This window comes from Tamandua tetradactyla, chromosome X (genome assembly GCF_023851605.1).
Source record: "Tamandua tetradactyla isolate mTamTet1 chromosome X, mTamTet1.pri, whole genome shotgun sequence".
Classification (NCBI taxonomy): Eukaryota; Metazoa; Chordata; class Mammalia; order Pilosa; family Myrmecophagidae; genus Tamandua; species Tamandua tetradactyla.
Window position 1 is genome coordinate 67,168,724 of NC_135353.1, and position 15,663 is coordinate 67,184,386.

At 37.4% G+C, this 15,663-nt stretch overlaps 1 protein-coding gene across 1 annotated transcript in view; it reads right to left on the minus strand.

Moving 5' to 3' along the window:
• Window positions 1–15,663, minus strand: part of IL1RAPL2 (interleukin 1 receptor accessory protein like 2) — a 645,369-nt gene that overhangs the window by 600,436 nt on the left and 29,270 nt on the right. Inside the window, exon 4 of the mRNA XM_077146975.1 lies at window positions 2,218–2,371. Coding sequence (XP_077003090.1) covers window positions 2,218–2,371 — 154 coding nt within the window. The remainder of the gene's footprint in view (window positions 1–2,217; window positions 2,372–15,663) is intronic.

A 15,663-nucleotide genomic window follows, 5' to 3' on the forward strand; every position in this document is an offset into this window, starting at 1 on the left:
TGTACATATGCAACATGTGATTACTCTCTTCTTAAAACACCTTTCTGGCTCCCACAATGCCACCCTCTCCTGGTCTTACTCCCATTCCTGCTAGGTTAGTACTTCTTAGTCACTGCCTACATCAGGTCCTTAAATACTGAGGTTCTTTTTTCACTCCGCCTAGCTGATTTCATTCTCACCTAAAGCTGATCAGTACCATATCACTCTCTCTAACCTAGCCTTCTTTCCTGAGCTCCAAATACATATTACCAAGTACGCCTTTGCAGGGGATATCCACAGGCACCTCAACCAAACACTAAGGAACTGAGCTGAGTATCTACTACTTCAAGCCCAATGGGCCTGGATTTCACATCTCAGTGGAAGGTACCACCACCCATTCTGTGCCCTACCCCAAAATCTAGGGCAGCCAACAGATGAGATTTTAAATCCAACTATCCTAAAAGATAAGAGTCAGTGAATTAACATCTTATCAAATACAGAAAAGTAGTTCTTGCTCTGTTTCTCTAAAATCTAAAGAAACAAATGTGTAGTCCACATAACCAGTTATATGAGAGCATAAAAAAGGTTTGGAGTTTAAAGATCTGATCCAATTTAAAATCCAAATCAAACACTTTAACACAAAATTACAAATTTTGGTAAATTATTCCCAAATGGAAGTGCTCTGAAAGCATTTGATAAGAAGTGAATGATTGGGGTTAAAGTGATGCTACTGCAAGGATTTCTGCATGGTTACTTATTAATGAGGTTTATCTGCTTATGATTGACTCTTCTGCCATGAATGAGGCAGAGAAGTCTGGTTAATGTTGTAGAAATCAGCAACAATCAAAAATAGATCTTCATTAGAGTTGGCCCAATATGGTAGTTATTCTAAAAGTTTATGAGGGAAAAAACAGTCAATTCTAATCAAAAGAATTATTTAATCCTTCACAGAAGACACTTCAAATTCAGATTAAGTAAAACTCATGTATCAGAATAGAGAGCAGACTAAAGCATATTAATTTGTACTAAAATATACCTTAACTCCCCAGGTTAACATTCAGAATTATGGCAAAGACAAAAATAAACAATTGAATCTTAGGGATCAAAAAATTTAAGTAAATACATGGCCTGTAGCAATGAAATTGACTTATTAAGTGTCGATTTCAGTTGGAAGATTTTAACACTACCCTGAAAAGTTCAGCCAAACATAAACAAAAATAATATAGACATAAATCTACATTCCTAGCATTGGTGAGAGTATGTTATAATTAACCAATGGGATGATGCTGCATTAGATAGGGTTAAATGGGCAATGCCTAAGTGCTTTTTTCGTTAAGTCAATTAATGCAATGAATATTGCAATTGTCTGGAAAATTTCTAATTTTACCATGGCTCAGATGTTATACGTAGTACAAATGTGTGAGTTATGTGAGTGCATATGTGTGTGTATATGTATACACACACATACTCATACATAGACATTTAAGACATGTATAATAACAGAAAATTTAGTCAAATATGCTCAGGAGCACTAGCAAGTAGAATTTTGCCATCAATTTTAGGGTCTATCACCCCTATTTTCAAGGATATCTTTTATGGAATTTGGTTCTGTCCTATGTCTCTGAAAATGGATTCCTAGCATTCTCCACAAGTAAGAATATCCTGAGCTTACCTCTTCCATTTTTATAAGCAGAGATTACTAGTTCACAGTTTGCTTGTACTTCAGATATAAAACACACAAGTGCATGCTATTATTTTGGGGTTGTTCTCAATACAAGCTCACAATAACATCACTCATTTATGGAGAATTTTGTACAAATGATATTTTAGAAGCAGTCAAAGAGGATTTCACTCCAAAAGCCCAAAAGAACCTCATTCTAAAGCAACTTTCATCTATAAAGAGATTACACAGTGCATTGTCAACATTCTAGAAAAGTTCCAGTATATTTTTTCTGAGATGCTTAGTAACAATTAATGATAGTTTGAAGAATTAAGAATGTTATATAAAGTCAGAGAACAGATATATAACAATTGGGCCCCTTTACCCTAAATTAATTGCTCATATTCTAAATATTACTTTTACTCATGGCCACGTATTAACAGTGAGTTTCCTAACTGTTTGATTTGAAGCCAATTCTAAATTCACAGCAGTTTGGCACTTTTTAGGAAACCCTTTCTTCCCAAATCAAATTATACTTAAAATATAATTAGCCATAGTTTGTTAGAACCGATTCCTACCTGTAACTTTCAATTCAGTTGTTCGTCTTACAAGTTTTCCTTCATATTTAAGTTCACAAGTGTAATTCCCTCCATCTTCTTCCTGAACTTCCTGGATTAGAAGCGCATTTCCTTTCTGTATTATTATGCTTCTCCACATTTTTGGCTTACATTCCTACAGAGAAAATAGTTTACGTAAGCAAAAATAAAAATTCATCATTAACTCATAGAAATGGCAAGTTAATACATTGACCTTTTTCTACTTTTACTTTTTAGTTTTAAAAATATGTAATTAGTAAGTTAATTCAATGAACAGGCAACACCACAATTATTGTATCTGTGTTAGTTAGATTCAGTTGTCAACTTGGCCAGGTGAGCATACCTAGTCCTGTTGCTGCGGACATAAACCAATGGTACGTGAACCTTGGTACGTGAACCTCGTCTGTTGCCAATTACATCTGCAGTCAGCTAGGAGGCGTGTCTGCTGTAATGAGTGACGTTTGACTTAATTGGCTGGTGCTTAAATGAGAGATTGCAACGTAGCGCTGCTAAGCAGCTCGGCATTCCTCATCTCAGCACTTGCAGCTCAGCCCAGGCCTTTGGAGATGCAGAAAGAAGTCACCCCGGGGAAAGTTGTTGGAACCCAGGGGCCTGGAGAGAAGACCAGCAGAGACCATCCTGTGCCTTCCACATAAGAAAAGAGCCTCAGTGGAAAGTTAGCTGCCTTTCCTCTGAAGAACCAACAAAATAAATCCCCTTTTATTAAAAGCCAATCCGTCTCTGGTGTGTTGCATTCCGGCAGCTAGTAACCAGAACAGTATCCAATTCACATAACAAAATTATCACCCTAGAAGCCACTTTAAAGGCCTGACCCCAAAAGCAAGAGTATTTATAGGCATTCAAAAAACAAAACTGAAAATCATACAACCACCCCACCCCCAAGCTCAATAACCTTAAAAGCCACCTGGTTCTTTCTATATGACAGGGTTGTTTCCTATAAGTACTAAAAGGACAATAGTCATTCAACCACATGGTATTATTAAACATTCACAATATTAAACATTCATAAGAGGCTTTTAGATTATTTTTATTTTGTATTGATATTAATTATATATTCACATACTATGTAATCATCCAGTGTATAATCAATGGTTCACAATATCATCATATGGTTGTGCATTAATCATCAAATCAACTTGCTTTTCTTTTTTGGGAAAATAGCATACATGTAAAAAAAAAGCAGTAAATTTCAAAGCACATCGCAACAATTAGTTGTAGAACAGATTTCAGTGTTTGGTATGGGTTGCAATTCCACAATTTTAGGTTTTCGCTTCCAAATGCTCTAAGATACTGGATACTTTAAGAAATATCAATATAATGATTCAGCAATCATATGCACTTGTTAAACTCTACATTCTCTGTATAACCCCACCATCATCTTTGATCTTTCTTGCGTTCTTTAGGGGTATTTGGGCTATGCCCATTCTAACTGTTTAATGTTGGAAGGGGGTATCAATAATATGGGATAGGAGAATGGAACTAGTTGATGTTCTGGAGAGGCTGGCCTCTCTGCATTTCAGGACTTATCCAGTCCAGGGAAACATCTAGAGGTTGTTGGTTTCTGGAAAGTTACCCTAGTGCATGGAACCTTTGTAAAATCTTATATAACACCCTAGGTGTCCTTAAGATTGGCAGGAATGGTTTTGGTTGGGGTTTGGCAAGCTATGATAGGTACCAATATCTAACTGAAATTTACATAAGAGTGACCTCTAGAGTAGCCTCTCAATTCTATTTGAAATCTCTCTGCCACTGGCAACTTATTTGTTATACATCTTTTCCCCCTTTTGCTCAGGAAGACATTGTTGATCCCACAGTTTCAGGGCCAGGCTCATCTCTAGGAGACATGTCCCATGCTGGCAGGGAGATTTTCACCCCTGGATGTCACGTCCCACATAGGGTGGAGGGCAATAATTTCTCTTGAAGAGTTGGGCTTAGAGAAAAAGAAGCCACAACTGAGCAACAGAAGAGATCTCCTAGAAGTAAATCTTAGGCATACCTATAGGTAGGCTAAGCTTCTCTGCTGCATACATAAGCTTCACAAGAGCAAGCCTCAAGATCAAGGGTTTGGCCTATTGATTTGCGTGTACCTGATGTTTGACACAGTATCAGGGGTTTCCCCGGTGGTAAAGTTTAATAGTTTCATATTTTTTGCCCATCCCTCAAAGGACTTTGCCAATACTTTTTTGGGGGTGCATGCTCTGGGAATCTTACCCGGGTCTCCCACATGGAAGCTTTCTACCACTGAACCACTGCCAATACTTTTTGATTATCTGCTTAATATACTCTGGGATGCATCCAGGCATTACATTATCTATACAGGATTAAAGACCCTCATTCGTAGTCTGAGCTACCTGCATTTGGATTGTTTAAACAATCTATTCAGACAGGTTAAGTTAGATTATGTGCTACAGAAAATTTAGGTTCTGGACAAAATAAATCTTTCTTCCTTTGGTCTCAAAGAGTGGATGAGGTTGTAAAATACAGACAATGTCTTCCTTACCCCTGTATTCTGAATTACCTTAATCCCAACCTGGTCCGATTCTGTCTTATCACTAGATACCAGGTTATATATACATAAAACCGCTTCTCAAACTCCAGAAATGACAATTACAGCTCCTGACTAAATGTGACTGCTTATAAGAGCTTGCCTTTAGGCCCCTGTGTTCTTATAAGTATTTTCTAAATGAGACCATACAATATTTGCTCTTTTGGTTCTCGATTATTTTGCCTTGCCAAGTATCTCACAAATTCATTTACAATGTTGTATGTCTCACAGATTCGTTCCATTTTGTAGGACCTTGTGCTGGTTTGAATGGATTATGTACCCTAGAAAAGCCCTGCTTAAATTCGATCCATCTGGTGGAGGCAGCAATTTTTTGTTTGTTTGCTTGTTTTTGCATGGGCAGGCACCAGGAAATGAACCCGGGTCTCTGTCATGGCAGGCGAGAACTCTGCCACTGAGCCACCATGGCTGGCCCCAGCAGTTTCTTTTAATCCCTATTCGGCACTGTAAATTGGAAACTTGATTAGATTATCTCCACAGAGATGTGACTCACTCAATTGTGGGTATTAACCTTTGATTAGAGGGAGATGTGACTCCACCCATTCCAGGTGGGTCTTTATTACTTTACTGGAATCCTTTTAAAAAGGAAACATTTTGGAGAAAGACACAAGACCCAGGAGAGCCCACGCAGCCAGAGACTTTTGGAAACGAAGAAAGAACATGCCTTGAGGGGAGCTTCATGAAACAAGAAGCCTGGAGAGAAAGCTAGCAGATGTCACCATGTTCCCCATGTGCCTTTCCAGTTGAGAGAGAAACCCTGAAATTCATTGGCCTTTCTTGAATGAAGGTAACATCTTGTTGGTGCCTTAATTTGGACTTTTTAATAGACTTGCTTTAATTGGGACATTTTCATGGCCATAGAACTGTAAACTTGCAACTTAATAAATGCCCTCTTTTAAAAGCCATTGTATCTCTGGTATATTGCATTCTGGCAGCTAGTCAACTAGAACACACCCCAATATTCAACCATATGTATACACCATTGTTCGCTAGTTTACTTCTCAGTCAGTGCACCTCCATTCATTGGGAATCATGTATAATGTGTCTGCACAAGGGGTGGGATCCAGGGAAGCCAGGATGCAGATACGTGAGTATGTAGGTGTGGGGCTCAGGTCTTGGGAGTTGCGGATATGGGTTGGGGGCAGGTGATGTCTGGTGGGCGGGGCTTTGGTGTGGGTGTGCAGATGCAGCGGAGCACAGATGCGGGGGAATTGGGGCTGGGATGCACACGTGTGCAGAGTGGAGGCTATGTAGCACAGACATGCATGTAAGCACCGGCCAGGTGTAGGAGCAGGGCACTTGTGCTGGGGGGTAGGGCAAGGTTTTATAAATGTATTGTGCAGGAGGGTTGGGGTGCAGGGGTCAAAAGGGTCGGTGCACAGATGCGTAGGTGCCCAGCAGGGAAGATGTGGCTGCTTCACCCCCTAGGGTCTTTCTGGAGAACAGTTTAAGGGTCTTTCCGAAATTATATTATGTACCATGTCTGGCATAGTTTATCACATATTTATGATTTGCATCTGAGTTAAACCTTAGGATATAAGGTTTCTGGGAAAATGAAGAAGAAAGTCTGAACATAGAGTAAAAATCAGCCCAGTTGCCACTATCATCATACAACAATAATCTACAATTATTTTCACATTGTTTCCAACTCCGATAGCCTCAGATTTCTAAAGAATCATTCTGAATATCATTAAGCAAAAATATGGTTCCTCTGGGCATTTTGAAGGGAGAGGAAACTGGAAACTGAGCTGTTGCGCTTTTAAATACTGGTGATGAGAGCAGGCAAATAAGCAGCATACTCATTTTCTTTAAAGACAAATGTCAACGTTTTCAATTTTAATTTTTGGGAAAGTCCATATTCATTTGGTTTCAACCATTTTCCTTTAGCCTGCTCAATGTTTTATTTCCACCCCTGCAAGAAAACTAAACAATACATAGGAATTAGAAAATACTCCTAATGATGTTCAGCCAGCTATCTTTATATGGCCTTTGGAATGGATATAGTTAGCCCTGTGTGCTTTTCAGGTTGCCATTTAGCCTTATAAAGAATTATTTGTGCTCAACAGAGGTGTTTTTGGAAAATTGTGGAATTAGAATGTCATCAGGTCACCTTTAGCCCTCAAAAAGAATGCAATGTAGATGAGAGGGCAAATTGGCTTTAAAACAAAACAGTTCCAGGTTCAATTCTGGGGTTCAGTCAACTTCTGTGATCTTAGGCATTTGCTTAACAATAGATCCCAGTTTTCTAATCTACAATATGGGGATAATATTAACTACCACATGAGAAAACAGAATACAGAGGCTTTCAGGGTTTATTGACTGAACTTGTTATGCAGGATTACATATAGTGGCCATATAGGATAGAGAATGTTTTACATCCCTCAAACTTTCCCAATCCTGGATTCCATCTCTCAGTGCTTCTAGCTCTGATTAGTGAAAATCAGTGCTAATGAATCAATCCAAATTTTTGACAAAACTTCCTGAGGGTTAGCCAACCCTCAGCAACATAATACTTAACTCACTGAAAATGTATGGCTCCTAAATGGCAACCCCAACACTAATTTTAGCAGAGAGTAAAGGAACTCTATTTTTGTCAGAAAAGCCTGAAAAGTGCCCTTTCCATCTCTCCATATAGATGACTATCCTTTGCCCGTAAACCCACCCTTTACAAGGTTAACTCATTAATTAATCTACTCAAGTCTGGGTACCTATAAGGAGTCTCTGAAGTCTTCCAGGCTTTTGACTCCATTACTTACAATCTTTTCCCTAAACTGCTGGCTTACTGATATCACTGCTTCCCTTTTCACTACTGTCTTCTTTTCACCTCATTCTTAGTGGACAGACCTCACTATCCCAGACCTGTTTCATTTAATTCTGACAGCTTATTAGGCAAAGAGGTTTGAAACATTTAGATCAAGTCTCAAGCTGGTTCTTTATCTGAGGCAAGGAAAAACTACCAACACATTAAATGTGTGTAGGTCCTTAATACTGATCTCAATGTATAATTCCCTTTTTATTTAATTCCCCTGAGATGATTAAAATAAACTTCGTGGATGTGCTTAAGTTCAACAAGCAGCTCCATTTTGTGTCCTGGGCTATCCCCTCATGAGCAGTTTGTCATAGGACATCCATGCTCAGTCAACATAATTTCCACTCTTAAAGCCCAGCTTCCTTTCTTCCCTCACAACCTTCCTAAGTGGCATATGTCACTGGCCAGCAGTTGTTGTGTTAGGAGCCCAGAATGCACAACACAGACATCTGTTAACCAAACCCCTGAAGTGATCCCGTTGCCAGCAAAATTTGGATCTGGAAGTACCCACCCTGAAATAGTCACCTCTATATGTACAGTCCACTTCTGAGATAGTATCTTCATACCCACAGGTGTTTTTTAATCATTTTAATTTGATGGCTGCTGTTATTTTAGTACTATTCAGAATACATGACTCATTTCTCATGGCAAGAACACAAGGACGATTGATTCAAATATTCCTTCTGATTCTGAGATTAAGTCAGTGAACAGCTGTGCAACCATAAGCCAATCTTGGAACCTCTGTTCCTCAAAGCAACTTTGTTCCATTCCACCACCACCCCTCACACCCAACTTGCTTCTCTTTTCCCAGGAGACTGGACAGTCTTATAGAGCATCTGCCTAATAATCTGTAGAGAACTCAAACACTTTGCAATTGAAAGATGGAAGAGATGATTAGGAGGACAATTGTGAATTAGGTATCAGCCTGGCTCTTTCGAGTCCTATCTCTACTCCAAACGCTTAGCACAACACACTCCAGGGTGTCCTTCCCCTTTCCACAATCTTAGTATTGAAATTGGTTATGCATAATGGCTAAGAACATAAGTTCTAGAGTTAAAACGCGGGTTGGAATTCCAAGTTGTATGTTCTTGAGCATGCTATTTAAATCAATATGTGCCTCAGTTTCTTCACTTGTTAAAAAACAGGTAGTGATAATAATATTTAACAACTGGGTGATTATGAGGAATAAATGAGGATATACAGGTAAATGACCTGTGATATGTGGCATCAAGTGCTGAAACTACTCAATAAATATTAACTATTATTCTATTACTGTTATTAACATCACTAACTTGATTTCAGATGACATGTACATCTATTATGATGTTAATGACTGTCAGGGGTTAAATGTGACTCACATTTCAAGAGGAGTCTGGAAGCAATGCCTTAGTTCAAAGTCTTAATTCTAATGCTGAATCATTCAAGTATTATAACAGGCTGGGCATGGAGAGAGGGTTGGATAGGCAGATAGGTTACTATGAGCATCTGAGTTGAGTTTTGAACAATATATAGAAGTTACACAGACAGATCAGAAGTAGGACATATCAGACCAAGGAAACAACATGGTAACAAGCTATCAGAAATGAAAACAGCATGGAGTGGACATAAGATTACAAATAGTTTTGCTTGGTTTAGAGTGGCACTGAGTAGGCTAGGACCAGACATGAAAAGCCTTAAATTCCATTTTAAGATATTTGAACATGGCCAAGTATCAAATCCCAGTTCTGCCACTGTGTAACCAATCTCATAGGGCTGTTATAAAGATTGAATTAGATAATGCATGAATATGCTTGACACAGTGCAAAGCCCTGTAAACCCTCAATAAAAAGGTGTTATTATCCAAAGAATTTTACAGAATCATTGGAGCCCCTTACATAGAGGCATTCTATTATCAAATGTGCATTTCTGAAAGATTATTCTACTGGATATATAGAAGGTAGTCATACTGTAGAAAAAGGCATTGCATAAGGTGCTTTAATTTGCACTGACCCCTTTTTATTCCATGTTTGACATTAAAGATAGACTAAAGTCCTAAGTACAGAATCTTATAGCTATTGGGAAAGATCAACAGTTAATTTCAATTAAATTTGGAAAAAGGCATATGTGTTGGAAGAAGTTTATCAAAGTTCAATGCAATACAATCAAGAAATTGTAGAATCAAAATTCAGCTTTATAACAGTTTTATTTCTAATCACCAAAAACTGACAGCAACCTAAATGTTCATCAACTTGTAAATAGTTGAACGAACAGTGGTACATTTATATAGTAGAATTCTTTAATAATAACCAGCAATAAAAACAACAAACTATTGATACATGCCACAACATAGATGAATCGCAAATACATTTTGCTGAGTGAAAGAAGTCAGACACAAAATGATACATATATTATTCCATTTATATGACATCCTGAACAATTTGAAGCTATATGAACAGAAAACAGAGGTGTTTTTACCAGGGCCTGGAGATGGGAGGAAGGGATTGACTAACAAAAGAAATAGAGGAACTTGGAGTGATGAAATATTCTATATCTTGATTGTGATATATTCTATATCTTGATTGTGGTATATAGACTTATAAACATCAAATTGTACATGTAAAAAGGGTACATTTTACTGTTTTAAATATACTGAATAACAAGATCTCACAAAAAACTCAACCCTAAATTCCTATTTAGAATCTGAGATGTCCTAGATCACTGTAATTCTAGCCTTCATGTACATTTTCCCTTTCTATAGTAGCACCTAATATCAAGTAAGGGCTTTAGTCATTAAATTTTTATAACATGCCTGGGATATGGCAGATCTTATTACATCAATTTTATATATGCAAAAACCGAGGCCTAGTGATGTTCAATTACTTCTCCATGTTTATGGTGGAATCATGACCAGAATCCAGATGTACAGACACAAAGCCCAGTGCTTCTTACATTTATCAAATACCCATTCCTCCCACCTCAACGCTCTTACTTATAATTTACAAGTAGCAAAATTGCCTTCCCTTTTTTAATGCCTTATCTATGAATAAAAACAATGACAAATAGATCTTAAATCCGTGTCACTGTGGTTTCAAGGCACACCAATCTGAAAAAAAAACATTGAAAAGTTCCATCAAAAGACAAAAAATTCAAAGATGGAATGTAATTTTATGCTTACAAAAGAAGGCACAGGTTAATTTTGACTACATTCCAAGAGGAATTCAAAATCCCAAATCATTTTTTTTTAGCAAGAAAGTGTTGGTCATTTGGCCTCTGGTATTATGAAGTCTCAGATGAACTTTTTTTTCCCTTTAAGAAAATTGTCAGAATATAGAGTAATTTAAATCAATATAAAGCTCTTATCTTTGTAAACTTAACTCATCAAAATGAATGATGGCATATCTGGATGAAATTAACTCTTTACAATCCATACGGAATTTTTTCTTAAATGTTATGTGAGACAGAGATATAATGATTTTTTTCCAAGTGGGTAGTCGGTTATATCCACACCACTGTTTAACGAACTTTCATCCAAGTCAACAATAATTAAATTGAAATGTTAACTGTATTGCAAACTAATTTCCTGTGTGTTTTTCCAGATGTTTCTAGGATTCTCTATTCTGTTCAACTGATCTAATATCTTTTCTTAAACTTACTATATTAATTGTCGTTATTTTGCAGTAATTGTTTGTATCTTGTAGAATAAGTCCCTTCTCATGATTGTCTTTTCCCAATATGTTCGTGGCAATCCTGGCACATTCATCCCTCCATAAGAAATTTATAATCATTTTGTCCAGTTCTAAAAAATTGATGTTCTAGCAAATTGCATTAAATATTTAGATGCGTTTTGGAAAACTGACTTTTTATAAGAAGTCTTCTTACATGGAAACATGTCTGCCTCATTTACATAGTACTTTAAGTCCTTCAATAAAATTATCTTTTCTATAGATCCCTTCACATCCTTCTAAATATATTACAGAATGCTTTTTTTATTTTAATTTTTTTTATTAATCAAAAAAAAGAAAAGAAATTAACACAACATTTAGAAATCATTCCATTCTACACATGCACTCAGTAATTCTTAGTATCATCACATAGATGTATGATCATCATTTCTTAGTACATTTGCATCGATTTAGGAAAAGAACTAGCAAAACAGCAGAAAAAGATATAGAATGTTAATATAGAGAAGAGAATTAAGATAATAATACTAATAAAAATATATATATATATATAAAAAGAAAAAAGAAAAAAAACAAAAGATACAAACAAACAAAAAACGATATTTCAGGTGCAGCTTCATTCAGTGTTCCAACATAGTTACATTACACTTAGGTATTATTGTGGTGTCCATTTTTGAGTTTTTGTATCTAGTCCTGTTGCACAGTCTGTATCCCTTCAGCTCCAATAACCCATTATCTTACCCTGCTTCTAACTCCTGCTGGTCTCTGTTACCAATGATATATTCCAAGCTGATTCTCGAATGTCGGTTCACATCAGTGGGACCATACAGTATTTGTCCTTTAGTTTTGGGCTAGACTCACTCAGCATAATGTTCTCTAGGTCCATCCATGTTATTACATGCTTCATAAGTTTAGTCTGTCTTAAAGCTGCATAATATTCCATCATAGGTATACCCCACAGTTTGTTTAGCCACTCGTCTGTTGATGGACATTTTGGCTGTTTCCATCTCTTTGCAATTGTAGATAATGCTGCTATAAACACTGGTGTGCAAATGTCCGTCTGTGTCTTTGCCCTTAAGTCCTTTGAGTAGATACCTTGCTGGGTCGTAATCCATTCTGCCATTCTATGTCTTTTGATTGGGAAATTCAGTCCATTAACTTTTAGTGTTATTACTGTTTGGATAATATTTTCCTCTACCATTTTGGCTTTTGTATTATATATATCATATCTGATTTTCCTTCTTTCTACACTTTACTCCATACCTCTCTCTTCTGTCTTTTCGTATCTGACTCTAGTGCTCCCTTTAGTATTTCTTGCAGAGCTGGTCTCTTTGGTCACAAATTCTCTCAGTGACTTTTTGTCTATAAATGTTTTAATTTCTCCTTCATTTTTGAAGGACAATTTTGCTGGATATAGAAGTCTTGGTTGGCAGTTTTTCTCTTTTAGTAATTTAAATATATCATCCCACTGTCTTCTAGCTTCCATGGTTTCTGCTGAGAAATCTACACATAGTCTTATTGGGTTTCCCTTGTATGTGACGGATTGTTTTTCTCTTGCTGCTTTCAAGATCCTCTCTTTCTCTTTGACCTCTGACATTCTAACTAGTAAGTGTCTTGGAGAACGCCTATTTGGGTCTATTCTCTTTGGGGTGCGCTGCACTTCTTAGATCTGTAATTTTAGGTCTTTCATAAGAGTTGGGAAGTTTTCAGTGATAATTTCTTCCATTAGTTTTTCTCCTCCTTTTCCCTTCTCTTCTCCTTCTGGGACACCCACAACACGTATATTTGTGCGCTTCATATTGTCATTCAGTTCCCTGATTCCCTGCTCAAGTTTTTCCATTCTTTTCCCTATAGTTTCTGTTTCTTTTTGGAATTCAGATGTTCCATCCTCCAGTTCACTAATTGTAGCTTCTGTCTCTTTAGATCTACCATTGTAGTTATCCATTGTTTTTTCCATTTTTTCTTCTTTGTCCTTCACTCCCATAAGTTCTGTGATTTGTTTTTTCAGATTTTCTATTTCTTCTTTTTGTTCAGCCCATGTCTTCTTCATGTCCTCCCTCAATTTATTGATTTGGTTTTTGAAGAGTTTTTCCATTTCTGTTCGTATATTCAGCATTAGTTGTCTCAGCTCTTGTATCTCATTTGAACTATTGGTTTGTTCCTTTGACTGGGCCATATCTTCAATTTTCCGAGCGTCATCCATTATTTTCTGCTGGTGTCTGGGCATTTGATCAGATTTCCCTGGGTGTGGGACCCGGCTGGTTGAAAGGTTTTTCTGTGAAATCTCTGGGCTCTGTTTTTCTTTTCCTGCCCAGTAGGTGGCGCTCGTCTGTCTGCGGGGTCCACCAGTAAAAGATTCTGTGGCTCCTTTAACTTGCCAATCCGAATCTCGCAGTCGGCCCTGGAAACCGCGCGTGGAGGGGAGTTCGCCGGCCGCCGCGGCTTGGGGGAGTGCCGGTACAAATTGCCCAGCTGGCCCGAGACGCCAAGCGTGGCAGGAGGGCCCCGCTATCCAACGTTCCCAGTCAGACCGGGGAGCCACGTGCGTGGAGGGGACCCCAGTCGCCAGCTGCCCCGGCCGGGAAAACGCACGCCCCTTGGGTATCTCACCGCAGCGGATTCTCCCTGCCCGTTCAGCCATTCCAGAATGGGTACGCTGTCTTTTTGGTCTCTGTCGTGGCTTCGGGAGCTGTTTCGTATTGTTTCTGTTTCTTTAGTTGCTTTTCTGGAGGAGGAACTAAGACCCGCGTGTCTTACTAAGCCGCCATCTTCTCCGGAAGTCTACAGAATGTTTTATAGTTTGTCACTGTTGTGAATGGGATGGTTTCATTTTCCCCATTTGTGTGCCTAACTGGTTATTGCTAGCAAACACAGCAGCTATTAAATTTGCTGAATATTTTATTAAGGTATCTTACCAAACATTAACATTAGTTATATTGTTGCTGTTGCCATTGAGACTTTTGGGTTTTTTAGGTATGCAACATATGAGCTTAAAATTAAGATTTTATATAAAACAATTTCTCTAATGAATATAGATGCAAGCAAAAATCCTCAACAAAATACTACCAAATTGAATCCAAAAGCACATTGAAAGAATTATATCAAGTAGGTTTTAGCCTAGTTATGCAAGGGAGGCTCAACTCAAGAAAATCAATCAATATAATACACCAAATTAAAAATTATAATAAGAAAAACACATAATCATTTATATTGATGACAAAAAGGCATTTGACAAATTCCAGCATCCTTTCCTTATAAAACACTTCAAAAGATAGGAATAGAAGAAAACTTTCTTAACGTTATAAAGGGCATATGTGAATACCCACAGCCAACATCATACTCAATGGTGAAAGACTGGAAGTTTTCTCTCTAAGATGTGGAACAAGACAAGAATCCCCACCATCACCACTGCTATTCAACATTCTGCCTGAAGTTTTAGCTAGAGCAATTAGGCAAGAAAAAGAAATAAAAGACATCCAAATCAGAAAGGTGTAGGAGATAGGATTAACATAAGACCTGCGGAACTACTTGGGAGTAGATGGCATTAGGGTGGTGGCGGCAGTAAACTGCTTTATGTTATCTGATTTATGTAAGACAGTTTAGGAGGAAGAGAATGTTTGTTTACCCCAAATGGTTATTTTAAGTACGAAGGAAGAACACTGAAAGATAAGAACTTTATTCCCTCAGGAAATGCATGCATGCCTATTGTCATCCTGTGGTATATAACCAGGATATGGTTAAGAATAAAATTGTCTGAAGTCTGTCTGAAGTAAACTCAAGCTTCAGACCCCCTGAGCCCATCTGTGTCTTTCTTTCTCTCCTTCTTCCTTTCTTTCTTTCTTTCTCATCATTCCTTAATATCCTTCAAGCTCCGTTTCTACAGGAAGCAACAGAAAGGAAGAAGCAAAACTTTCACTATTTGCAGGTGACATAATTTTATATTTACAAAGAGCCAAAAAATCTACAACAAAGCCACTAGATCTAATGAATGAGTTCAGCAAGTGACAGGATATAAGTTAACATGCAAAAATCAGTAGTGTTTCTATATGCTAGTAATGAACAACATGAGTAGGAAATCAAGAAAAACTTCCATTTACAATTGCAACTAAAAGAATCAAATATCTAAGAATAAATTTTAACAAAGATGTAAAGGAACTATATACAAAAAAAAGGATCAAACCATTGCTCCAAGAGATCAAAGAAGACCTAAATAAATGGAAGGACATTCCTTGTTCATGGATTAGAAAACTAAATATTGTTAAAATGTCAATTCTATCAAAACAGCATGGTACTAGCATAAAGATAGATATACTGACCAATGTAATTTAATTAAGAGTTCAGAAATAGATCCTCACAGGACAGAACAGTCTCTTCAA